Genomic DNA, 27833 nt, shown 5'->3' on the forward strand with positions numbered 1-27833 from the left:
GTCCAACAGTTGGCCCTGTTGAGTACAGGTCAAACTTAGTAATAATTTCAATATACCGACATTTTCCCACGTCTTCTCTAAACAAAAGGTCAAAGTGCTACTGACACTGTTTTTGACCAGTAAAGGAACTACAACTCTGATGAGGATTTGGCATAGTTTAACGAGCAACTATTTGACAGTGACAAAGTTCAAATCACAAATTCAATACCCTTAATTAAATGCCATCTTAATGTAAACATATTTATCATATAAATGACAGCCATTTTACAAGAGGGAAGAAACGGGATGGCTGGTACAAGTCCTACTGCCTCTCAGGAATAACACCCAAGTCAGAAACCAAAGCTGGACTCTTCGCCTCTCTGACTCCTACCAGCAAATGACTTATCAACTTCTGCCAATTCTGTAACCAATTCTCTCTTTTTCCACAGCCACTGAAATAGTTAAAGCCCTGAGCAAGTTTCAGTTAATTATTACATTAACCTTCCATCCAGGCTAGAGCTAGACTGCCTGGCCTCAACTCCCGGCATCAGCCCTCTCTCTTAGGTGGTATGTATGGACTTACTTTTTCCATGCTTCTTCTGCAGAATGAAGGTCAACTACTGCTATCTTGCAGAGTTACTATGCAGACTAAATGAATTAATACACATGCACTGTGTATATATAATGTATGTGTGTAAAGCACTGTGAGCTGTGTCTGGCTCTCAGCAGTGGGCTGTGAGTACGAGCTGTGATGACTGTCTTTGCACGCATGCAGCCTTACACTGCATGGCAGCTTACAGCTCCTTGCAGACACTGTGCTGCTTGTCTGCCTCAAGAACTTCCCTAGGCCCTTTGCCTAATTATCTCCTTCCTGATCAACCTTTAGGAATATGCTTCAGTGTATCTCCAGAAAGCCTTCTAGAAAGCCTATCTTACTTCTCCTGGGCTAAAAGCTCCTCCTCTTTTGTTCTTTTCTGTGGTCTCCCTCTGTATATCCAGGTCAAAACAGCAAACGCTCTCTTTGTGTATTTGAATCACGAGACTGAAAATGTGGCAAAGAAGGGGGCATTTCTCACTCAACTTTGTATCTTAAAAGAAAATCAACTTAAAGTCACAAAGTTCTATTGAAAATGTACAATGTAAAATCCATGTGAGCTAAGGACTACTGCTTAGGAACCAAATCTAATGTAACTTCCCACCCGAAAGCTGAAATAGGGATACTCCTCAAACAACAAATAAGAGGAGTTTGGATAATACCCATACGGTATTGGTATGGGTAATGAGGGGTAAAAAGCGAAGCTTATGAGAAATATATACCCTTCTTGCCTTCTAACTAGGTTTTCAGAAGTAGTTATTAATGAAAAATCAACATAGTTATTTTCAGAAAAAGCAACTTCATTCTCAGTTTTTCTAGATTGCATTTGCATTTGATATTTGATAAATGCTCTCTTAGCTCTTGAATGCAGTAAGCCCTTGGTATCAAAGATCTTCTGCTGCAAATTTTCTGATGATATAATGATGCAGATTTCAGCATTATAGGAATACCAATGCCAGCATTTACAAAATGTATATTGTCATCAAACACCGATCGGTAAAAAGAACATTTTTTGATTCATGAAGTGGATTACATATTATGCAAACTATCGCAGTTGATCTAAGCATTTATATCTGTAATTATTTTTTGGTCAACTCCCCAGGAAATTTCACTTGACTGTAATACTAATTGTGAATACTCACTCAATGCGGCAGGGTCTTTCACTTGGCCCTTCTTCCTGATGGGGTGCAAATTAACAGCTGGCACCTGAAGCACCTGGCTTACTCTGTGGGACTGATGCAAACAGGCTTTGGCTGTTTGACCAGCTGACCTCACAGGCACTGGAGACATTTCTGATGATTTTGCTGATCTTTTTTCACTTAAATTCTTGGTCACTAATAGGAGACAGTAAAAAGCAGATAACTCTACATTTCTATGGGCAATAATAAAAATAAATATTTGCTTTAAAAACAACCCACAAAAAAGAAAATAGATTACTTTTCTTAAAAGCAATTTAAATGAATTATTCTAAAATGTTACCTTGAATATTTTTTAGAATAAGTTAATTTTACTTATAACATAATTCTCAAATTCGTTATTTCATGTTATTACTCCGAAGATCAAGCTAACATCTTCACATCTATGCTGCTAAAATAGTCCCCCCGCCACTGTATCAATTCTAGCTTTCCTACAAGCTGTTCTTTATATAGCAGCAGAATGACCTTCCAAAACAAAAATGTGCTATCACTTCCCTTCTCCAAATGCTCTATGCAAACCTTTAGAAGACTTATCTCTGCACTCAGGATAAAGACCCAAACCTCCAAAACAAGGTCTATGAAGCCCTGAATGATTGAGCATCAGCCTGACCCCCCCCCCAAACCCATACAACTTCCTCTTTGCTCAACTCCATACTCTCCAGCTTTCTATTAATTCAGTCTTTATTCAAGTTCCCTAAACTAGAATGCCCTCTCCACTTAGGGATCTGATCCATCTTTCAGGTGAACTTCCTTACAAACTTCAGGGAACTCTTCCCTAATTCCCCACCCTTGTTTTTGTTCTCATGGCATCCTGTATATTTCCTTCACAGCACTGATGATAGTTGTAACAATGTAATCATCTGTGTGATTAATCAGTGAATGTCTGTTTTCCCCACTTGACTGTGATCAAGGAGTGTAAGGCCTGTGTATGGCACCCACTACCATCTCCCTAAGCTTCCAGCCACTGGAGGCAGGCAGGTGCTTAACAGATTATCTGTTGACTACATACAGGAAGTAAAATTATCTTAACAGCTACACACAATAATACTAATGGTAATGTTTTATAAATTAATGATTATAATATTTGAAAATGAATGTCAGAATTAGAAATTGAGAGCCCTGAAAAACAAAAAGCTACCTACTTTGTATAAAATCAATACTGTAGTTCAAACAAAATAACTTCTTTCAGGTAGTATTTTTAATGCTTCAGTCATTAAACCATTCAGGGAGGTTTCAACTCAGGTCCAACCTCGATACCCCATGACTTTTTTTTTTTAAACACCAGGATAAAAGCCAAATTTTGTTTGTGCCAGCATAGCTACAAAAGCTAGCTATTATATTAAGAGGGCCTATAAAATTTTTTAGGTGATAACAATTAGGGAGAATTTCATAAACACGGAGACGCTTCAGGGAGAATAAACAGTGGCTCAAAGACTAACTGGAAATGCAATCATGTTTCAGTTAGAGCCATGAAAACACATTTTCCTCTTCTCTTAATACAATTCAATTTTCTACTCTAATGACATCTTAATGATTGCTAGAATACACAGAAAAAAATTAAGAGACTATCTCAAATAAAAAAGGAATTCATAGATGAATGCCCCAAACCATACACAGACTGATTTATTAGGAAAAACTGAATCTTATAACACTTGCATGGAAATCAGTTGTTATGTGAGCTTGCAGATAAAACCATTATTTAACTAAACATCTAAAAATCGTTTATACAGTAGAAACCAAAAAAAGATTCTCAAACCAAATTAAAGGAATATGTAATGAATTACATTTTCACAAAACCCATTTGAAGGAAGAAAGGTCCACAGGTTTTCTCACTTCAAACCAATGTTAAATGTATGGTACAGGGCACTAGGGTACTGTTCACTGTTATGATAAAAGACAGATAAGTCTGGGCGTGGGAAGTAGGAAGGTATGCAGGCGAGTGTGTGTGTGTGTGTGTGTGAGAGAGAGAGAGAGAGAGAGAGAGAGAGAGAGAGAGATAGAGAGAGAGAGAGAGAGAGAGAGAGAGAGAGAGAGAGAGACAGACACATGGAAAGAAAGAGGGACAGGAGGGGAGGATGAAGAGGTGGGTAGCATATGCCATCTTTCTGGGCCTCAAAATCTTAGCCATGCCCAAAGCATACCTGAGATTCTATGTTCCTGAGTACACAAAAGCAGATTTAGGGAACAAAGCAAAAGAAGACAACCAAAACAAAAGATAAAAGGCTTCAATATATTCAATATGTATATAGCTTGAAACTTCAAAACATAGATACACTTTAAAGATTCTATATACTTTAAATATTTTTCAATATTTTAAAAAATTTTTGTTGTGGTAACATATACACAACATAAAATTTCCCATTGTAACCACTTTCAACTATACAATTTAGCATATTATATTCACAGTGTTGTACTACTGCCAGTCACTATCCATTACCAAAACTGTTCCACCATCCCAAAGAGAAACTCTGTCCCCATTAAACATTAACTCCTCATTCCTCATCCCTGCACCCCCATAATCTGTAACCTACTTTCTGTCACTTTGCATATCTTAGTTATTTCATATTCTATATACTCTTTCAGTCTTTAATCTCAATATGTACCATTCTCACATGGCTGACACTATTCTTGATATCCCATGTGTGGTAAGAGATTTTCCGAGACATCTTCCAAATCTATATAAATGCATTATTTTAATGGCCATATATCACTCTTTGTACTGATAAAGGAAACCATTTACTTAATTATTTTAAGGCATTTTAGTCTGAGTGATCTCTCTTTCACCATAACACGTATCACATCTTTGTATAAGCAGGTGATTTTTTTGGTGCATTATCTCGTTGGAATACAGTCCCAAAACTGGACACTTCAGAGGTTGTTATGAGAAGTAAATGCCCTCAATAATTGTTAGTTTTAATTATTTTATTTTATTTTTCTTGTCATTTAATAGGTTTGATGTAGAAAGAATTAGAGATAAAACATAACATCATCCTTGCCAAAGTTTTACATTTGAGAAAGCGGAGACCCAGGACGGAGAGAACTTCATTCAAATGATAATAAATGTGACTTAAAATCTGCCTTTACTTTGCAGTAAGACTTCTTTCTATCACTCAATTTCTTTTCCAATATATAGAAACTTTCAAGATACTGTTTCTAAGCATACTACTACCATTCACTGAATGGCTCCTTTCTCCTATATTTTAAAACCCATTGTCCTAACTGAACTTTTTATCAATGTTCGGCTTTATTTCCATTTTCTCTGTTCTATTCTGATTTGCTTTTTTCTATTATTCTGCAAAACACCATAGCACTTATCAATCTTAGGGTCATCCATGAAGACTATTAATTTATCCCGTTGGTATCAGGAACACAGAGATAGAAATTCTGACTTTTTCTTTTCTGTCCACATTTTATCAAGTTCTTTGCATCTTACTAGGATTTCTACTGGTTTAACATTTAACCTACAATTTAACTTGACAAGTACAATGGTTTTTTCTTCCAAGAAACAGCACATTTTACCAAGCTTTATTTTTGCTATTACAACTCATGATATCCTTGACACAGAAACATACATGTTCTGTTGTTTTTACTTAATCAAAAAGAAATGAATATTGAGAATAGAATCTCTTTTTTTCCATTCTCTTTTCTAAATATTAAAAATACCAGCAAATGCTTGATTTTTCTAATGTTACCTTATTTAACTGGCACCTATAGTACATTATCTCTTACAATGTTTTAATTAAATTTCTTTTATTTTCTTACTGGTAAATGATGTTATCCATGAAATGAAAAAAGGTAAATATTTTACTTACATTTACTCCTCATTTAGGGATGAAGATAAAAACTTTCTCAAACAGAAGGGCTTCTCTAAAATGTTTCCAGTTTTACAAGAAGAATTTTAAAGAAGAATGCTGGTTCGCCTTGTAACACAAACTAGTTCTATCCCTCTATTTCTTATTTTATGGTAATCATCAGGAGAATGGGATTTAGTATCTAACAGGATCACATGATATTCAAGGGTATATCAGTAATCTTGTGAGTCAAAATTAACAATTTTCTTGAGAATCAGCTTAATTCTAGAGAAATGAACTTCTATTTTATTGTGCTTGCTAGTGGCATACAAGTGAAAACTCAGACATCTGTACTCACAGGTGCCGTATGCGGGCTCCCACTGCAACGACATTATCTGGAACTTGTCTTCATCTGTTTCTACGTCCAGACTAGAAAGATACTGCTTCACTTTCCTGGCCATTTGGGCATCCTCATAGAGCTTCTTGGCATTCAGAAGGGAGCTGCGGCGTGCCCTTTTTTTGTGAGCGCCTCCTTGAACATCCAGCATGTTTGAGTTTGTGCTGCCTTGACTCAATGACCTACAAGATGAGAGAGATCTCAATAAGGGGCTGTGAAGATAAGAAATAAGTGAGGCAGACTGAAGATTAAAAGAATTTTGTTCTGTTAATGCTTTTACATGCTGATGCAAATGAGTTAAAAGATGAAGAGCATTAATGCAAAGTAATTTGGCACACATGGCAATGTTCTGAATTAAGAACATAATTCGGCAAAGTGCAGAATTCAAAAGAATAAGATGACAACACCACCTCCAACCCCCCAGCAATGGATTCCATCAGACCTGTGCCCAACAACCCATGGCACAAGTGTGACAAGTAGAACCATTCCTCTGTTCCTGGGGCATGGGAAGAGCACTGGTCAGGACAAGCCCATGCCCTCATCAGGCCTCTACACCAGGGTTCCTCAGTAAGGGCGTTTCTAGAGCAGCTCTGCCCATTTGTGCTGCTTTGGAGATGCTATGGCCGTCACCATTCCTGTCTTCAGTGGGCCCACCCTGAGCATATTGGGTAACCATATTTTGGCCAAAATTCAAAGAGAACCACGAATAAGATACTAGCTAAAAGTAACAGAATTTATATTAAATTCAGGATAGTCCAAAATTAGAAATACAGTTGAAAAGCTACTAAATGTTTCCACTTATACATGGAATGGTGACAATCTGAGTTCCAGGACTGAGGACCTGGGATCTGGGACCTCCCTCTGAATGTGATGGAACTACCAGCAGGGTAGAAATAATCACAATTCAAACAAGCTGCAATTTCACTTAATTCTCACAAGTCTCCTCCTTCAGCCACAACTAGAACCTATGGGAAACAGCAACTGGAATGTAGTTTGTCCTTTCTATCATGGCCAGCAAATACAAAGTTCTTGGATAATTTTTTTATTTGAAGGCAGTTGTTAGCATAATCAATCTAAAATAATAAAAATACCTATGGGTTTTCCAAAGTAACCCCAAGTTTATATACAAAAATACTCTCAATACATAGACTAACCACATGACAATTTATTCTTCAGTCTTCACATATTCAGTTTCAAACAGAAGCTAAAATCTTACTGTTTTTCATTGCACATTAAGCGAAATGCAGCTGAAAAAATATTATGGTATTTTTTTTCTCCTGTCACATATTAAGATCTCTGAAACAGGAGTGTGCTTTACACTTGAGGGCAACTTTCAATTGCTATTGGTCAGGGAGAAACTCACAATTTACGCATACACAGATATCAAACTCTGCAGAATGGTTAGAAAGAAAATCCAATGACAGTAATGAATCACTCTATTAACTTTCAGGAACCAAATGACTATAAGGAGGTAGTGAGTCTGACAAGTTAAACGTTCCCAAAACAGGTGCCAAAAGGAGGCTAGCTCTAATTATTTACAAAGGCAGCCTAAGAATCCAGCCCCAGTGCCTTTTAGTTCTTTTATAGCTTATTTTAACAAATATTGATGGCACAGAGGGCAATGGTGTATATGATAAAACATAAGACAATGATAATTTTAAAAGTGATTAAGAAGCTGCAGATTCTGAATATAAAGAGGTTTTAGAAATACTTCAATTTACGTTGCTTATATTTTCCTTTTTAAGTATACATAAAGGTGTTAGAAGATAAAAATCTGTTTACATTGACAAGAAACTCTTAACAAGTATGAGATAAAAAATCTTAGTGGTACGAAAACACTGCAATGATTTTTCTTAGCAGTACATAAAATAATGGTAGGTCCAACAACTGATGATGGCTTGGATTTAAAAAAAATGCAGTAAAATCAAGTCCCAATACAATGGTTAAGAGCAAGTTTTAATACAAATAGTTAAATGATTTTTATCTTAATTTAAAAAAAGAGAGGCTATCCACAAATCTAGGATACAAAATTCTAAGAAATGAAACCCTGATAAATGACAATAAAGCTACTTCCAAATCAGACAATGCTAATATGAAATGAAAATACCTAATGTCTGTAACCATTGTACAACACAATTCCAAAGCTGAATAAACAATGAATGTGTTGTTCACATAAGTCATCCATACACCCCAGATACCCACTAAGATGAGCAGTATTCATAACTGCCAAGACCAGGTATTAACTTTTATTTTTAGTGATAAGAACCAGGAAAGACCAACAACTAAATGTACATATATAAGAAAACATATGCGATGCACATAAAGGGAAGAGAGGAAGAAAACAGGAGGAAAGTCAAGTGGACCAAACTTCAACAAAAAACAAGACCACAAGTAAGACAAGACTTGAGTTTAAGTAAGACACTTAGAATAAAGTGGCTCAGAAAAAATTCTCCTTACATGTAAGAAAAGCATCTAACTTCATGTAATAAAAGCCTCTAACTTCATGATTCACTAGTTTTAAAGTAATAAAATTCTTATACTATCCCTTCATCCACAAAAACCATCGTATTTCTGTGCCTCTTCCTTCATAAAAATGAAAGGACTACATAAATGATTCCTAAGATCCTCAACATTCTATGATTCTAAACAGACTCTTATCTACGTATGAGCAGAGAACAGCACCTATCAAAACAACAAAAAGTGTGGTTTCCAATTCTATTATGGTTTTAAAGAGAGATAAGGGAGTCTTTAAATGTAAGTTGGTAGGAATTTAAAACAAAATTGAAGCAATATTGGCTCTCATGATATTAGTGGATCTGAGATACTAAAATCAACTAGTTCAATTATTTACTAACCCAATTTTATGAAACAGCTTGGCTAAAGCCCTCTTAGACATTTGATTGAGAACGAAATGCTTATAAACAGATCTCTTATCTATTTTACATGTTATATGAGAAAATTATTTTTATAAAATGCAGTTGCATTTGAATAAAAGAAACTGGCTTCAATTCTGAAATTAAGACTACCTAGGTTTGGCTCTGCCATTTGTTTCTTCTCCATTTGTACAATGGAAATATTAATAGTACCTACCTCATAGGATGGTTCGAGAATTAAATAAGATAATTCATTTAAAATGCTCAGAATAGTGCCTGGCATGTAGAAATCAGACTACAAATGTTCACTACCATCATCATCTTCATCATCATTATCACCATTTAACCGACCCTGTTAAATTAAAATCCAAACGGGGCTCACGGGATATCAATAATGGAAAAGTAAAGGAAAATACAGCTAGCGCTATTACTACTTTCACCTTGTTAGCAAAAGGCATTTGTCAGGAATGTCGGCTGACAGGGTTAATAGAACGCATGCTACTGTATATGCGTGCATTAATGGAAAGGATGCAGTACGGGTTAAGGGTTGCACAACCTTCATTCCAATTCCGTTCAGCTCTACACTTACCCCAGACTCCGCCACCTCTTCTTCCTGCAAGCAAGAGCCACAAACATTGAAGCATGTGTTTGAGTAGGAAAGCACAGAAAAAAGACAACAGTTGAGAGTCAGAGAAGCTATGCAGACAGAATAGAACAAAAATTTTACTAGGAAAAAATTACAGCTTAAAAGTAAAATGACTTTAATGGAATGTAGGAGAGTAAGAAGCACTATGATACATACTGAAGGTCTTCCAGAATAACAACGTTTTTAAAAAATGTGTTAGGATGAATTAATTCTATATTTAATACCTAATTTATCTAGAGGTACATGTTAAAAAGAAGCCTAAGGAAAAAGATTTACTACTATAAATTTTGAATTCAAAGTTTTTAGGAAAGAAAACTTCAAAGGAAAGGAAGAGAATTTCTGGGCATTTTTCCTAAAGGATATTTGATCCACTCCTTTTAAGTGATAGGGCGTAATTACAAGAAACAACAAAATTTATAATTTCACTTTTAAACTCTGAATTTTCTGTCAATGTATTACTACACAAAATTTTGACCAGCAAAATCCAACTTAAAATGTAAGCAAATATATATAGCATCAAAATCTTTATAATACTGTTTTTATTTACAATAGTATTTGATTGAATAAAGATTCAATTTTTTAGTCAGTAAATTGATTACTGTTAAAATAACAGGGGTTACTCTGTCCACACTAGATAACATATAACAACAAAATGGACCACGGACAGTTTTTTACTCAAAGATGTCGCATTTCAGTACTGGCTAACAAAACTAATTCAGGAAAGGTTTAATCAATCTAAAAAGTGTTTTATTTCCCTCCATGCTTTATTCTATTTAGTTGAAGTTTTAAAGAACAAACTCAGATTTCCTCATTAGTGTTTTCTCCTTTGCTCATTTCTGAGGCACACAGCTGGTCCTCAGGGCATTACTAACTACACTGGAATGGCCACGCGTTCACGGTGTCCTCAGGGGCGAGGCTGGTAAGCTTTAGGAGTAAATGGAGGCTTACGTAAAATACAATGGGGAATGGCAGGGTCACTGTACAGCATTTAGACATACAACAAAAACAAAAATAAACCTGCCTCCAGTTTGCTTGGGTCCCTAATTCTTACTATTTTCTGCTTCCACACTGTTGGGCAATGACATCTCTTGTCACACACTGAGATTCTCAAGGGGCAAAGTGGAATGAGAGAGGAGACTGCAGGCACACCCCTTCCTCCACACTAAGGACCTCTAAACGAGAGCAACCATGAGACCAACGACTTAAAAGCAAAGACTCTGCAACAGCGATTAAACAAAACAAACAAACAACAACAAAAACTCAATCTTGACATCTGATTCTGTGTAGTTATAAAAATTCCAACTCTGATTTTCAATGCACAAAGTATTTTTGCTTCCTTAGCAGAGTATGTATTTTTTTAAACTACAGGAATTGTGTCTGTCTCTGTAAATCTTATTTTGAAAGCCCTTATGTACTAAAGCTAAAAAGAAGAAAATAAAAAGAATTGAAATTCTAATGTCTACTTACATTATAAAGATTATAAAACTATACAGATTACTGAGAACAGCTTGACCACTCACCATCTAAGAATTTTACATTGAGCAAGCCTTTGTTATTACATTAAAATGAATACAAAAAAGAATTCTTAGAAGATAAAGTTGATATAGAATACAAATAATTTCTATTTTTATTAAAGATGGAACATGCTTACATGTGCAATTCTAAATTATGTCAGAGAAATTACTACAAGTAAGCAGTACTATAACTTGAGAAAAAGGAATATATTATAGAAGAATGAAGCATGAGTTAGAAAAAGTAGAATTTTAAAAATATTCAGTGAAACTAAAAGACAAAGGCAGCCTAATACTTCAGAGATTATGTAAGATACAAATGAAAGAAGTTGTGCTCTATGATAACTTTAGTTAAGATCAGCAATTTTCTTAGATTTAAATTTGCTGATATTTTAAAGAACTTTAACAACTCAGAAATATTTGTATACTGAGAAATGTTATACAGAACTGGGGTTCAAATCTCAGCAACTAGTGTGATCATGAGAACGTTACGTAACCACTGAGCTTCAGCTTCCTCACGTGGAAAAGGAAGCCAGCACACTCATCTTTAAGGATTGCCATGATAAAGGATTTCTTGAGTTTGTCATGTGCAAAGCACTTCATATAGTGTGCAACAAATGGCAGATGGTCAATAAATGATAACAATGATAATTATTATTATTATTATAACACTGTGTATCCCCACTCTGTAACACTTTTTACACATTTCAATGCCATACCTCTGTCGGAACATCATAGCTGGGTCCATGTTAGCAGAAGTCATTCGAACAACTTGACGAATTTCCTTGGCAATCATTCTTAGCTTTTCAAAGTTCACTAAACCATCTACTTTGGAGTCATTTCCTATGGAATTAAAGTAATTTAAACATTTTTTTCAAAATTAAATACCTGTATAAAGGTAGCAGCAGTCAAACTGTTATTCCTGGGGGGCGTAAATCAGAACTTTCTTTATCAAATTGCAGCTTTCATTTAAAAGAATTGATAGACAATAATAGCTCGCCCCCTTCCCAAGGGATGAGTTACATTTTGGGAGGAATTCTGTTCTGTATGGGACTCATGGTGACAAATACAGAAAAGTGATAAACTGACTATGGGCATGGCTTCCGAAACCAAACTCATTATTCTATAGACACAACCTATAAAATGGGCAGCCCCTGAAAACAACTCTCTGTACGTTCAGAGCATTCTCAGTTAGGAACCTGCACCTGGTCTCTGGGCAGCTCGGGCACAGCGGCGACCTGTGGGCTTAATTAACCCAGCTAACAGTTAAGATTTCTTTGGTTCACAATACTTAAAATATTGTGAAATGAGTTTCAACATTTAAAAAGTAGAAGATATGATACAAATATAAGAACTTTACACTTTTCTTGGAGAAAAAAAAATGGGTGAGGTTAGATAATAGTGGGTCCATTTTCCCAAATGGTAATAATTAGTTGGAACTAAGAGGTGGATACTGCATAGATATATACACTTTCCAGTCTGCCATTCAAGTCCCTCCTCTGGGTATTTAAATTTACAATCATGACTTTAATTACCAAAACATATTTACCTGTTTATAAGTTCTATTATTTTTGTTTTTGCTCTGTTAAATAGTTCTCTGAGGAAAAAGTTCATGCAGCTTTCAAAATGGCCTACTTTTCTTTTAAAATGTTACATATGAGATTAGAACTGTTACATCTGTTGGCTTATCGAGTCAGAGCAACAGGTAAAAATTATGTGTTCCGTGGGCAATCTGATGATCTCCAGGATCTTTCTTACAAACCTGTCATCACCCCACTGCATGCCCATGGCGGCCCATGAGGTGCTTCTAGGGAAAAAAAAGGCCCTGAAGACAAGTGAGAGAGCCAAATGGTCTGGAAGATGTATGTGGCCTCCCTTTCATAGTAAATAGTACCTATAAACCAGACACACGAATTATCTCAAAATGTGAAAATAGATTAAGGCAACTATGGATTGCTAGCATCCCTAGATACTTTCCAGAAACACAAGTTTTAATCCCCTTTGGAGAAATGGAACATCATCTGAAGCCTAAATTATTTCTATACACAACATTCACTATTGTGTCAAAAATAGAGGGTGGTTCAGTGGTAGAACGCTCGCCTTCGATGCGGCAGACCAAGGTCTGATTCTTTGCCCATGTACCTCACCCTACAAAAAACAAAATAAAATAAATGAAAAAGCAACAAAAAGGAAAGATAAACAAAAAATAAATAGGTATATCAGGAGAAAGATAAAATGACTAAAATAAGAGAGAAAAAATACAACAGAAACGGACCTACACAGGATCCAAATTATGTAGTTATCAGAGACAGACTTTAAAATAATTATGTTGACTATGTTCAAAGATATACAAGACTGAGAACTTTGGTAGAGAACTTGAAGCCATATAAAAATAAAGGAAATTGTAAAACTGAAAAACACAAAACATAAAAAGTGGAATCTGGAACTCAGTGATGGATTTAACAGTAGGTCAGACAGTTGAAGGGAGAATTAACTAGACACCGTGTCAGACGAAAATATTCAGAATAAAGCATGGAAAGCAAAAATGGGAGCTATAGAAAAAAGTCCCATTGGAGAGGAAAGAATAGGGTAGATAAAATATTTGAAAACATAATGGCTAAGGATTATACAAAACTGATGAAAAATATCAAGCTATGGGATTCAGGATGCCCTATGAACATTAAACAGGTTAAAAAAAAATGAACAGAAACAAATCTCTTATGGTGATGAATACACAACTATGTGATGATATTTTGGACCACTAACTGTACACCATATATGGACTGCATGTGTGTGAAGAGCTATCATTAAAAATAAATATAAAAAAATAAAAAAATAAAAAAATAATCTCCACATCTAGACCTGTCACAGCAAAGCTAGTGAAACACAGAAATAAAAAGTCTTAATAGCAGCTATTGGAAAAGACAGATTACAGTAAAATGGAACAGTAAATAAGACTGACTGGTGACTTTTAAATATTAAAAATGGAAGCCAGAAGACAATGGAGACTATCTGAAAGTGATGGAAGAAGATAGCAGTGAAATTTAAGAACAAAAACAAAGTAAAGATCTTTTCAGATAGACAAAAACTAAGATGGAAGTTTTGACATGCAAGAAGGAATAAAGAACAATAATAAAAGCAAATATATGGTTAAAGCTAAATAATACTGATAATGACTTTACAAAACAACCATGATATCTTGAGAGATTTAAAGACATGGAAACAAGTGCATATAAATTGGATGGTGTGCTGGTTTGACACTATTCTATATCTCAGAAAAGCCACATTTTAACCCTGATCCAATCTTGTGGGGGGTGCGGGTAGGGGTGGGGGCAGCTATTTCTTTTAATCCAGATTCAATATTGTAGGGTGGAAATTTTTCATTAGATCGTCTCCAGGAAGCTGTGGTATGCCAAACTGTGGGTGTGACTTTTAATTAGGTGGAAATATGACTCCACCCATTCAAGGTGGGCCTTGATTAGTTACTGGAATCCTTTAAAAAGGAAAACATTTTGAAGAAACCTCAGATGCAGATGCTTGGAAAACAGTTGCTTCAGAGCTGACAGTGACATGGATATATGGGGATGCATGGAGGGCCAACAAAGAGAGCAGATGCCTAGATACGGTCAGAGCCCAGCAGATATTGCCCAATGCCTTCTCATGAGATGCTAAGCAAGCCAGAACCCAGCTTTGTGTCCCAGAAGAGTAAAGTGAAAACCAACAGATGCCAAGTGAGGAACTGCCACAGGTAGCAGTGGCTGAGAGCAATGGAGGCCAGGGGCAAGGAACCAGCAAATGCCAACCATGTGCCTTCTCAGCTGATACGGTGTTATGGACAGCATGAGCCTTTCTTGAGTGAAGGTAATCTTTTGTTGGTGCTTTAGTTTGGACATTTTCTTGGCACTAGAACTATAAATTTTTTTTTTTTTTAATTTGAAAACTATAAACTTTTAACTTATTAAATTCCTTTTTTAAAAGCTGTTCCATTTCTGTTATATTGCTTTCTGGCAGCATTAACAAGCTAATACAGATGGGTAATTCGAATTTAAGTGTACTAAGTTGCCTGCATTGCTTAATACACAGAAAAGTACTAGAAATATTAAACTGATTAACATTAATAAATATGCATGTTATAATATCTAGGGTAATGCTAGAAAAATAGTAAAATAGTGTATATCTACAAAGTTAATTGAGTAGGACAAATATCATACTCAAATATCTATTCAGACAGAGATAAACCAGATAGTAGAAGATCAATAAATTGGGCTTTTACAATTAAGAACTTCTGTTCAACAAAAGTTAACCTTAAAAGAGCTAAAAGACAAATCATATCATATATACAAAAACATATTTTAAAAAAGATAACCTAATAGAAAAACAGGTAAGAAACTTGAATTGAAAATTCACAAGTGAACTAACAAATACATAAAAGGGTTACCGACCTCATTAATAATCAGGGAAACACACATTAGTTACACACCTACTGGAACAGGTAAAGCTAAAAAGACTGGATGTACCAAGTGTTGGTGTAGATGGCAACAATGAGGACTCCAATAACACTGTCCATGTTCTACTTTATTAGATAATACCAAATTGTTTCGTAAATTTTATACTAATACCAGGATCCAGAACTTCTACCCCGAATATAACATATAGGAAAAAAAACCCGCATGTGCCCTAAGTGGCATGTGCAAGAATACTCATAGTATTATTCGTAATAGGAGAACAGTGGAAAGTTCCAAATGCCTTACATTACAGTAGAATGGATGAATCCTTTGTGTTGAATTAATATAATGGGTATCAAATGGTTTTGAAAATGAAGTAAGCTATACTTACAACAGCATGGAGAACCTCACAAATCCAAAGCTGAATGAAATAAACCAGAAAACCAAAAAATATATACCCTGTGATTCTATTATATAAAGTTCATGGGCAGGCTAAACTAAACCATGGTATGAGAAGTCAGGAGAGCAGCTACTTTTGTGGAAGGAGGTGAGTATAGTAACTGGGAGGGAGCAGGAACGGGGCTTCAGAGATGCTAGAAATGTTTTATTTTTTGGTGTGGGTGTTAGTTACATGGGTGTTTGCTTTGTCATAATTCATTAAGTTGCTTGTTCATATTTTAGGCATTTTTCTGCATGTGTATAAAAAAGGGATTTGAACTGAAAACGTAATAAATCATAATTCTATAGAATTAGCTGAAATTAAACATGAGAATTTTCAAATAACTTTTAAATACCTTCATGCAGGAATGTCATGTCCTTCTTGACAACGGGGAAGAGTGGAATAATTGGAGGTTGCATGCTTTGACTACTAAGAATATTTCTATACTTTGCCATGTTTCTAGATGGGTCAAAAAGATCTTGTAGATCTTGAAGATGTTTCTCATACTTGCTTGGTAACCTTTCCCAAGTACCTCTGAGTCGTGCTACAGGTGCCAGGTTTAAGCCACTGACAAAGAGAAGAATGAAAACATTAAAAAGAGACTTGGTGGGGAGATTCAAGTCATTAAAGATCAGTCATCAAGTTTCTCTACTAAAGCTAAAAATATGCAGGGACACTGTTGAACTAACCATAATGTAAAACTATGAAAAAATTTAAACAGATTCCTTGATCTTAAAACAGGGAGAACATTTTTCAGAGAACAACATTACTTCCTTATAGCTATATATCTATAGCCTTTATTTTATATGTAGCATGTAAGTAATACATATAGTAAGTCTGAAACAAATATTTAACTTAAAATATTTTCCAGCATCACAATGCTTTTGCTTGTTTTACCCAGAAATAACTATAAGGAGACATAACATATTTGGTAAGTGGTTTAAGTAACAGTAAGTGCAACTGTTAGTAATGCTTGGGGTGAGTTCTGGGGCTGATGCAGCCTTCTTCGTCTGAGATTTTGCTTACTTATGTCCTTGATTCCAACACCTCCATATCACAAGGTTCTAATTTTGTCTCCCAAGACTCCATATATTCAACATCTCTTTACCACAGGATTTCAAACATGGACAAGATATCCTCCAACTTGAAAAAATAAAATCAATCCTTCACTATCACTTTACCTCTACAGTGCCTCCCAGGGCTAGGTTACCAAATGAACAGTGCGTATTTCATACATCAATTTTCTTATGAGTTAATCCCTCTTTGATTCTGAACTGTGTGAATTTTACCCTCAGCACTGTATTTAAAATATTCTTTTAACTTCAGATTTTAAGGTATGAGTAAAGATACCTCTATACCCCCAATGCATCTTCAGAAATGACCCCAACAACTTCAAGAAGGATGAATAACAGAAATGCTAATTTTATGTCCACTAAAACTAAGAGATAGATGTAACCTGTAAACACACTGGGAGAGCTGACAAAAAAATAAACAGTGTCCAACAGGAGACTGCAAAAATGCTGAAAAAGAATGTTTGCAGCTGAAGAACTAATGAAAGTTGTCAAAGCACAGTTCTCCAAAGCAGGCAACTCAACCTGATGGCAAAAACAACAATCCTTTATTTAGAACAATACAACAAGATCCACAGGTTTATGGGGTTAGGTAGGAGATAGACCCTCTTTCCCATGGAGCTTCAGGAGAGGTAAGATTAAACCAGCACATTAACATAACATCTAACTAGGAAGCAATCTGATGATGAAATAGGGTAAGAAAGGAGATATCTGTGTTGTAAGCAACCTGAAAGCTGCCAAATCCCCTTTTGTTAGAGAGAAGCAAAAGGTAAGAAAAAAAAAATCACATATTCATATAGCGCCAGCTCCTGCTAACTTGGAATACTGCCTCAGCTCCTCCTGAACATGAGTCTCCCGCAAACAGCTGGTACAAGAAAACTCATTCATCCATAAAGAAGGTATGACTATGGGATTTATACCAAGGTACTACAAGGAAAAACAAAAGATAATGAACACAAAGTAGAAAAAGGCTGTCACTAATTGGATAAAAAATGTGACTAACCAACAACCTAGCCATGATTTTAAATAAATTAATAAAATAAAAAGTTTGGGGCAGAAATGCAATATTGCAAATAAGAGAAAAAAGTAACTAGCATATGATGAACAACTGTAAGTCAACAGAGATAACAGCTGAAATGAAGAAAGTCCTAGAAATACACAAATTATTTACACTGACCCCAAAAGACACAGAAAATCTTAAAAGACAAATAACAAGTAAAGAGATTTAACCACTGATTAAAAACCTCCTAACAAAGAAAGCCCAGGACTTCACTGGTAAATTCTATCAAGAAGAATTAACACCAATCCTGCTCAAACTCTTCTAAAAAATTGCAGAAGAGAGAACACTCTCTAACTCATTCTATGAGGCCAACATCATCTTCCACCAAGGCCAGATAAAGATACCACAAGAAAAGAAAACTACAGACCAATATCCCTTATGAATACACAGGCAAGTGTAATTTTGTCCTTAACAAAATACTTGCAAATCAAATCTAACAGCACATTAAAAAATTATACACCATGATCAAGTAGGATTTAACCCAGGAATGCAAAGGTGGTTCAGCATAAGAAAATGAATTAATGTAACATACCACATTCATAGAAAGAAAGGTGGAAAAACCACACAATCATCTCCATTGACCTAGAATGGATATATGAGAAAATTCAGCACTACTTTTTTATAAAAACACATAGAAAACTACGAACAGAAGAAAAGTTCCTTAACATGATGAAGGGCATATATATGAAAAACCCACCATTAATATCACACTCAATGGTGAAAGACTGGAAATTTCCCTCCTAAGATCAGGAACATGTGAAGGATGTCCACTGTCTCCACTATTATTCAACACTGTATAGAAGGTCTAGCCAGAGCAATTAGGCCAAAAAAAGGAAAAAAATCTACCCAATTTGGACAGAAAGAAGTAAAACTTTCCCTATTTGCAGATGACATGATCATATATATATATATATATATATATCCACAGAAAATCTTGAAAAATCCACTACAAAGTTGTGTGAGCTAGTAAATGAATTCATCAAAGTGGTGGGGTGCAAGATCAACTCCCCAAAAAATCAGTAGTGTTTCTATACACTAGTAACGAACAATCTGAAAAGGAAATAAAAAATTCCATTTACAATAGAAACTAAAAGAAGCAAATATTTAGGAATAAATTTATCGAGGTTGTAAAGGATTTATACATGGAAAATTACAAAACTACTAAAAGAAATCAAAGAAGACCTAAAGAAATGGAATAACATTCTGTGTTCATGGATTGGAAGACTAAATATTAAGATATTAATTTTACACAAAGGGATTTATAGATTCAACGCAATTTCAATCAGCATTACAACAGTCTCTTTTGCAGAAATGGAAAAGAAAATCATCAAATTTATATGGTAGTGTAAGAGGCACTGAATAAGTCAAAGACATCTTGAAAAAAGAGAACAGGGTTGAAGTATTTATACTTCCTGATTTAAAAATTATTATAAAGCTACAGTAATTAAAACAGCATGGTAGTAGCAAAAGGACAGACATTGATTATCAAGGGAACCTAATTGAGAGTTTGGAAATTATTCCTCAAACATGGTCAAATGATTTCTGACAAGAGTGTCAATCAAGTCCATTCAACTGGAAAGAATAGTCTTTTCAATAAATGGTACAGGGAACACTGGATCTCCATTTGCAAAAGAGTGAAGGTGGAACCCTACCTCATACCATATACAAAAACCAACAGGAAACTGATCAAAGATCTAAATATAAGAGCAAGAACTATAAAGCATCTAGAGGAAAATGTATGGAAGCATCTTCAGGACCCTGCGTTAGGCCATAGTTTCTTGGGTTTATACCAAAAGCGTGAGCCAAAAAAGAAAAAATAGATTAATGGTCTTTCATTAAAATTAAAGACTTTTGTGCATTGAATAAGTTCATCATGAAAGCAAAGAGACACCTTACAGAATAGGAGTAAACTATTTGGAAACCGCTTATCTGATAAGGGTTTAATGTCCCCATTAAGAAATCCCACAACTCAACACAAAAAGACAAGCAACCCAATTAAAAATTGCCAAAAAATTTGAACAGACTTTTCTTCAAAGAAGATATACAAATGGTGAAAAGCACAAAAAGATTCTCAACATCATTAGCCATTAGGGAAATGTAAATCCAAACCATGAGATACCATTTCATACCCACTAGTATGGCTATTACCTCTATTTGCAGATGACATGATCTTTTATACAGAAATCCTAAGGAATCCTTTAACAAACTAGTAGGACTAATAAACCAATTCAATTTTACTTGCATATACTTGCAATGAACAATCTGAAGAGGAAATTAAGAAAACCACCGAATTTACAATATCACACCAAAGAACAAAATACCCCAAAATTAATTTAATCAAGTAGTTGAAATACTTTACAATGAAAAATTATATAACATTGCTGAGAGAAATTAAAGATCTAAATAACTGGAAAGATATCCTGTGTTCATGGATTCGAAGGCTTAATAGAGGGCAATGCTACCCAAAGCAATCCGCAGATTCAAGGCCATCTCCATCAAAACTTCAATGGCCTTTTGCAGAAATGGAAAAGGCACTCCTCATATTCATATGGAATTGCAAGGCGCCCTAAATGGCCAAAACAATATTAAAAAAGAACAAAAATTGGAGGACTTAAACTTTGCAATTTCAAAAAGTAAAAGTAATCAAAACGGTGGTACTGGTATAAGGACAGACATATACAACAATGGCACAGAATTGAAATTCCAGAAATAAACCCATATGTAAAAGATGGAAGGATACCTACTTTAGAGCACATACAAAAACTGCCTCTAAATGGATCAATAATCTAAATATAAGAGCTAAAACTATAAAACTCTTAGAGGAAACAGAAGGATAGCTGCATGCCCTTGGATTTAGTAATAAACTCTTAGCAATGGACCAAAAGCAAGAGTAACAAAGAAAAATAGCTTCATGTCTAATATCATGACCAAACCACAAACAGCTATTTGTACCTACTACTTACCTTATTATAGCAAACATGGAATTGAAGTTCTTACATTCGCGACAGTGGAGTGCAATTTTAATAAAATGTTTAATAATCTTCATTCGTTTAAGCTGATTTGATTCAGTTAAAATTTCTGTGGCAACCCAAAATGTTTCTTGGTTTACAATGTCCTCAAACTCTTTCAGGTGAGTATTTCCTGTTATGGAATCTAATTTGAAAAGGTCATCAATATATTCAGTTGGCTCGATATTTCGAAACAAATCAAAGTCCCGCATTGACAGCTGGGTGGCAATCTCAATGGTACTGAGCTGCAGCATGGACAGCTGGCTTTCTTTAACCAGCTCTTGAGCATCTTCATCTGAACATAAGGTTTCGGTTTCCATGTTATTTTTCAAGTAGTACCTAAAACCAAAAATTTTTTCTTTATAAGTAATTTCACAATTTTGAGAGTATCTTCTCTCTATAATATTGTTGTCAAAATATCAATTTTCATTTTACTATTAATAACTTTGTACCAAAAACATTAGCAGAACATTCATTTACAAAAGTATGGAAAATGAACATTTTAAATGAGAAGTTTTAAGAAATAATCCTACTCTTCTGTTATTTGACATCTATTATTTTAAAGAGTAAAAATAATGCTCATTATGCCATGAACTTAATCATTTAGGAATCTATTCTCCATGTATGAAAAGTCACACGTGTATAACCTTGCAAATAAAGACCTCCTTAAGGACAAGGCTAGAACCTAGAAAAGAATCGGATACACAATATTGGAAAAATATTTGTTCATGGATGGAACAAATTCTGAGTGAGGCAAAATAAACCCCTGAATCAGAACTGTTTACATCTCTAAGCAGAAGCTACTGCTGCCCTCATTTCCTTCTTTTTCTATAAAGTATCAACAGAAGCAGAGAACGAAACCCATCAAGGAAGGAAACTTCTCCACTAAGTTTCTCCCTAGTTAGAGACAAACTTCATTTCAGCAAATGGCATTGAGCAGCAACCATACAAAAGACCTGAATCTTCCTTTCTTCCTTTAATATCAACAATTTTATGATACTTAAAATCTAAAATAAAGGCCTAAAGTATTTACAGGTAGGAAACATCTTGTATCGTGCTGCTCCTAGGGAAAAGAGGCAACACAGTATACTGCATGAAGCTTTTACTTCATGAAATGGCCCTTTCTGATACACAACATGTAACTAAGTTAGTATCCATCTACCTTTTACTGTAAGGAACTATACTTTTGTTTCCCTGCCTTTACACACTTTACATACCCAAGACATTAACACAAATAACAGTGTGGAGAATCACTATGCTATAGATAATAAAAGCAGTTATTTCTAACACTTACAGATTACCTTCTGTTTATTATCTCACTTAATCCTTTCGACATACCTATGAAGTAGGTTCTGTTATTATCATCCCATTTTACAGATGAGGAAATTCAGGCAGACAAATTTAAGAACTTGTCCAACATGACACTGCCAGACTTGGAATTTAACTACGGGCCTTTTGCCTGCAGGGCCCGTACTTTTAACCAGCACATGCAGCCAGCAAAGAAGAGGCTGCTCTCTCCACACGGACAGTGCTGGTCAGGCCCTAAGGTTCCCGGGAACCTTTCTACACATGGATTTGGGCTCACTAAAAAGGATTAAATTATTCTCAGAGAAAATTAGCAGAGAAAGAAAAGAACGGATGTACTATCAAAAGGATCTCACGATTCATCATGTTATTTTTGGAGCACATTTTAAAACATTAACTTTACCTGCTCATTCACAGAAGGAAAACTATTTAGGAAAAGAACTGTGAAAGTTATGACTTCTTTTGCTGAAAGTACGTATGGTCTTATTAAAAACACATTTATATATTAATATATACACCTACTCAGAAACATATAAGCATAGGTATTACTTAGTTTCCCCATCTGTAAAAAGCAGGGATTGGGCTAAAACAGTGGTTCTAATACTGCATTTGAGCAGGAGGGCTAAAATATTTTAGCAAGCTGTTTTCCCTTTCACTGCCCGACTTTGAGGAAGACCTTATGAGCGCTAACACCCTAAGATTCTATTTGCATAATCATGGCAACAAGAATACCTTTGAAAAAGAAAGAACTTACTTTAACTTCACAAAGAACTCAGGGGCCTTAAAACATAAAGATGTTTCTACTTAAAGCATCCCTTTTAAGGGGGATGTTAAAAAACCCATCTATGGGGCAGGCCAAAGTGACTCAGCAGGCAGTGTTCTCGCCTGCCATGCCAGAGACCAGGGTTCAATTCCTGGTGCCTGCCCATGCAAAAAAACACACATACATACACACACACAAAAACAAAACCCAGAAAACCCATCTACAAATAAGTACATCAACAAAAACAAACACATATACACACACACACGAAAACCCAGAAAACCCATCTACAAATAAGTACATCAACAAATAAATACATTCACCTTCCACTGAGTTGAATTCTATCAGCTAACTTGGAGAACTGATCTGGAAGTCTTCTCTGTTTTATGACACCCTCAGGAGTAACAGAAACTTCACAGAGAGAATATGTGTCAGATGCACCAGTCAAACCAAATTCATGAACAGCATGACAAACGACTTCTTTAGCTGTAGTGTCTTTACTGATGATAATGTAGCAACTTTGTTGATCTGCTTTGAAAACTCTTATAACTTGATCAGGAATATCTACATAAATAGAAAGATGTTCCTTGTTACTTAAAAAAAATTATCTTTAAATTTTTCAAAGAACAATTTGGAACACAATTCTTCTAAACAATAAAATATATATTTCTATTTCAGGAGGTTAACAGTAATAAATCAGTATTGCATTTATGGATGAATACAAGGTATCTACTTTTTTCAGATCACAAAATATGAATGCATGTTTCCAGAAAAACAAAAAGAAAAGGGTAAAAATTGAAGTCAAACTATACATATGATTTGGAAGCCCTATTTTCTTTCATTTCATGCATCAACATTTTTGATGGCATTAAATAATTCTTCTACAAAACAAGTTTTAATGGAGGCATTGTACTTCATAACATGTATTTTACATATCTGATTTATTCAATTCTCTAATGCTAGACATTTTGGTTGCTTACCATTTTCCTTTACTATAAATAACATTATGATAAAATACCACCAAAAAAGTAGATTAACCTTTGCAGGCAATCTGATTATTTCCTCAAAGGAAACCCCATAAAAGGAAAACTGCTGAATTAGAAGACATGAATAATTTAAAGGTTTTTGTAATACATTGTGCAACTTCTTCACAGAGAGGTTACAATATTTTATAATCAAAGAATATCAGCGGGTAAATTTGGTCACATCCTTTCCAAAACTTTTAATTAAATAATGCTTTCCCCCTTCATTCCGAAACCTCCTCCTCTACCCTCAAAATATGTCATTGTTTTATATCTTATTCTTTTGCTACTTTTGAGATTTAGTAAGAGGTATGATTTAACAAAGCATTAGTATTTCTTCTTTTTCAAAATACCCTGCCCTTTGGTATCCATTATGCTTTATCTTACTGAGTTATACTAGATACTAACATTTAGTCTACTAATAAGTGGCAAATGTTTTCCAGTTTTTATATTCTATTAATTTTGTTATATTATCACGGGAATATATCAAATATTCATGTGGTTAAATTTCTGAACCTTTGGGATTTCTACTACTGGCAGACAAATACTACCTTCAAAATAAACAGTTCTTGCCCTATGGCTAGTACTTCCAGAACGACATTCAGTGTGATGACAGTAGCTGTTTTTTAATGTAACTAAACGTAAGTGAAAAGTTACTTGACAGCATGAACAAATGCTAAGTTTTTTCTTATGATAATAAAACGTTAACAAAATTTTTTTTTTTTAATTGGGAAGTGTGATAGATTCAGTTGTCAACTTGGCCAGGTGAAGGCACCTAGTTCTGTTGCTGCGGACATGAGCCAATGGTACATCTCATCTGTTGCTCATTACATCTGCAGTTGGCTAGGAGGCATGCCTGCTACAATGAATGATGTTTGACTTAACTGGCTGGTGCTTAAATGAGAGAGCGCAACGTAGCACAGCCTAAGCAGCTCAGCATACCTCATCTCAGCACTCGCAGCTCAGCCCAGGCCTTTGGAGATGCAGAAAGAAGTCACCCCGGGGAAAGTTGTTGGAACACAGAAGCCTGGAGAGAAGGCCAGCAGAGACCACCCTGTGCCTTCCCATGTAAGAAAGAACCTCAGTGGAAAGTTAGCTGCCTTTCTCTGAAGAATTAATCACATAAATCCCCTTTTTTTAAAAGCTAATTCCTCTCTGGTGTGTTGCATTCGGGCAGTTAGCAAACTAAAACAGGAAGAATTATTATTGTGCTCTTTTTTTGTGATGACTGCAGTACAGGGTAGATGTGGGAGATTTTGGTGGCCCAAGCAACTGCACAGTTTGTTCAGCATTACCCTTTTAGTATTACATGCATTTTTTTTTTCACATTCAGAGAATAAGACATTAAAATTATGTATCACAATGAACTGAAATAGAGTCTCCCATTTGTCCTAAGTAAAGAGAAAAGTCATGGAAGATCTGACAGGAAATAATTTCACAGAACAAGGTGGTCCCTGAGGCTGGGGACACGTAACTGTAGAGACTGGCTGCTAGGACTGCAAGATGCAACTGACACACGTGACACAACTCCAGAGAGAAGGAGACTGCGTCAACACATTCTGCTAGCAAGTCAGAAGCAGAATGCTTCATCTATTCACGTTTGTTTGTAAGATGTATTCACCAAACTGCCTTTCCTTCACACAGTCAAATGACTCTTAAAATGTCTCTTGTTCAGATTCCTTTCCAAAGAGTTAATCTCTGATGTGTGGCTGGCTGACATAATTAGGTTTCTGAACCTTCAAGGCTTAAGGTTACAATATTTCACGATAGCCCCAATTCAGGTGCTTTTCAGCCCGGGCTGGAAAAGGACTGTAACGAAATGGAAATGCCCTCTTAATTCTATAAATATTGTATTCTAGTAGGGATCCTCCTTCATTCTTCTGCAAATGCAGACCTGGTATTCCCCGAACCATTTGTGGGAGAGACTACTCTATCTCAATCAAGTGGCCTTTGACTGCTTGCAAAAAATCAGTTGGGGGCGGGCCACGGTGGCTCAGCAGGCAAGAATCCTTGCCTGCCATGCCAGAGGACCTGGGTTCGATTCCCAGCGCCTGCCCATGTAAAAAAAAAAGAAAAAAAAGAAAAAAAAAATTTAGGGCGGGCCAAGGTGGCTCAGCAGGTAAGAGTGCTTGCCTGCGGACCGGGGTTTGATTCCCGGTGCCTGCCCATGTAAAAAAAAAAAAAATCAGTTGGCCATAAATGTGAGCTGATTTCTGAGATCTCGATTCAATTCCAATGGTCAATGTGCTGTCCCTGGGCCAGTACCATGCTGCTTTTTTTTTTTTTGCATGGGCAGGCACTGGGAATTGAACCCAGGTCTCCGGCATGGCAGGTGACAATTCTCCCTGTTGAGTGACTGTGGCCCGCCCTGTGCTATTTTGATTACTGTGGGTCTGTAACAAATTTTAAGATGGGAAAGTGTGAGTCGTCCAATTTTGTTGATCTTTCTCCAGGGTGGCTTGGATATTTGGTGCCCCTTACATTTCCATATAAATTTGATGATTGTCTTTTCCATTTCTGCAAAGACGACTTAAAATGTTGCCCTGAATAGGGCATGAGATTCTGTAGGTTTGTCCAGTGTGATGCCCCGATAAATCCCAGAGTGATTCAAATAGTGAATAAAGGAGTATTTGCAAAGTCCTCTTGGGGAAATGGCAAGAAAGGGGGAAAATTCATCCTCCCCATTTGGAAAATTCCTGTTATTCTTGCAAGCAGTGGAGACAACCAAATCAATGGGCTGAGTCCTCAATCCTGGGGTTTGTTCGTATGAAATTTATCCCCGCAAAGGATAGGCTAAACCTACTTAAAATTAGGCCTAAGACAACCAAACTCACCGCCCTCCCCCTCTCTGCATGGGCATGACTCTCAGGAATGTAAACCTTCCTGTCAAAGTGTGACAGAAATCCTAGAATGAGCTGGGACTCAGCATCAAGGGACTGAGAAAACCACCTCTACCGAAAGGGGAAAGAGAGAAATAAGACAAAATGAAGTGTCAGTAGCTGAGAGATTTCCCTTTATATAGCATTATATAGATAACCCCTTTTTAGTTTAAGGTGCATTAGACTAGAGGGAACTGCCTGAAACTGTAGAGCTGTGCTCCAGTAGCCATATTTCTTGAAGATTATTGTATAATGACATAGCTTTCACAATATGACTGTGTGACTGTGAAAACTTGTGTCTGATGTTCCTTTTAGCTACAGTATGGACAGATGAGCAAAACATATGGATTAAAAATAAACAATGGGGGAACAAATGTTAAAATTAAAAAAACATATTGATTAGATTGAAATACTAGTGGTCAATGAGATGGGGGTAAGGGATATGTATGAGTTTTTTCTTTTTATTTCTTTCTCTGGAGTGATACAAATGTTCTATAAAGTGATCATGGTGATGAATATACAACTATGTGATGATATTGTGAGCCACTGATTGTACACCATATATGGAATATTTATGTGTTAAGAATGTATGTGCCTGTATGTTTTATCAATAAAAATTAAAGAAAAAAATTAGGCCTAAGAGTCACCCCCAGAGAACCTCTTTTGTTGCTCAGATGTGGCCTATCTCTCTCTTAGATAACAGGGCAAGCAAACTCATCACCCTTCTCCTCTCTATGTGGACATGACTCCCAGGGGTGTAAACCTCCCTGGCAACGTGGGACAGAAATCCTAGAATGAGCTGAGACTCAGCATCAAGGGATTGAGAAAACCTTCTCAACTGAAAGCGGGGAGAG

General features: G+C 35.7%; 1 protein-coding gene across 16 annotated transcripts in view; it reads right to left on the reverse strand.

Annotated features, from left to right (window-relative positions):
• RAPGEF6 (Rap guanine nucleotide exchange factor 6) overlaps window positions 1-27833 on the reverse strand; it is a 316707-nt gene that overhangs the window by 51954 nt on the left and 236920 nt on the right. For 13 of the 16 annotated variants that reach the window (XR_013166664.1, XR_013166665.1, XR_013166667.1 and 10 more), the window contains 7 exons: window positions 23402-23642; window positions 20966-21349; window positions 16228-16439; window positions 11708-11831; window positions 9421-9444; window positions 5920-6140; window positions 1717-1908 (listed from right to left, as the gene is read on the reverse strand). Coding sequence is in view for 12 of the 16 variants with exons in the window: in XM_077138332.1 (XP_076994447.1) it covers window positions 1717-1908; window positions 5920-6140; window positions 9421-9444; window positions 11708-11831; window positions 16228-16439; window positions 20966-21349; window positions 23402-23642 (1398 nt within the window). In the remaining 4 variants the exon portion in view is untranslated. The remainder of the gene's footprint in view (window positions 1-1716; window positions 1909-5919; window positions 6141-9420; window positions 9445-11707; window positions 11832-16227; window positions 16440-20965; window positions 21350-23401; window positions 23643-27833) is intronic. The other 3 variants (XM_077138333.1, XM_077138331.1, XM_077138341.1) reach the window with 1 other exon arrangement.

This window comes from Tamandua tetradactyla, chromosome 20 (assembly GCF_023851605.1).
Source record: "Tamandua tetradactyla isolate mTamTet1 chromosome 20, mTamTet1.pri, whole genome shotgun sequence".
Taxonomy (NCBI): domain Eukaryota; kingdom Metazoa; phylum Chordata; class Mammalia; order Pilosa; family Myrmecophagidae; genus Tamandua; species Tamandua tetradactyla.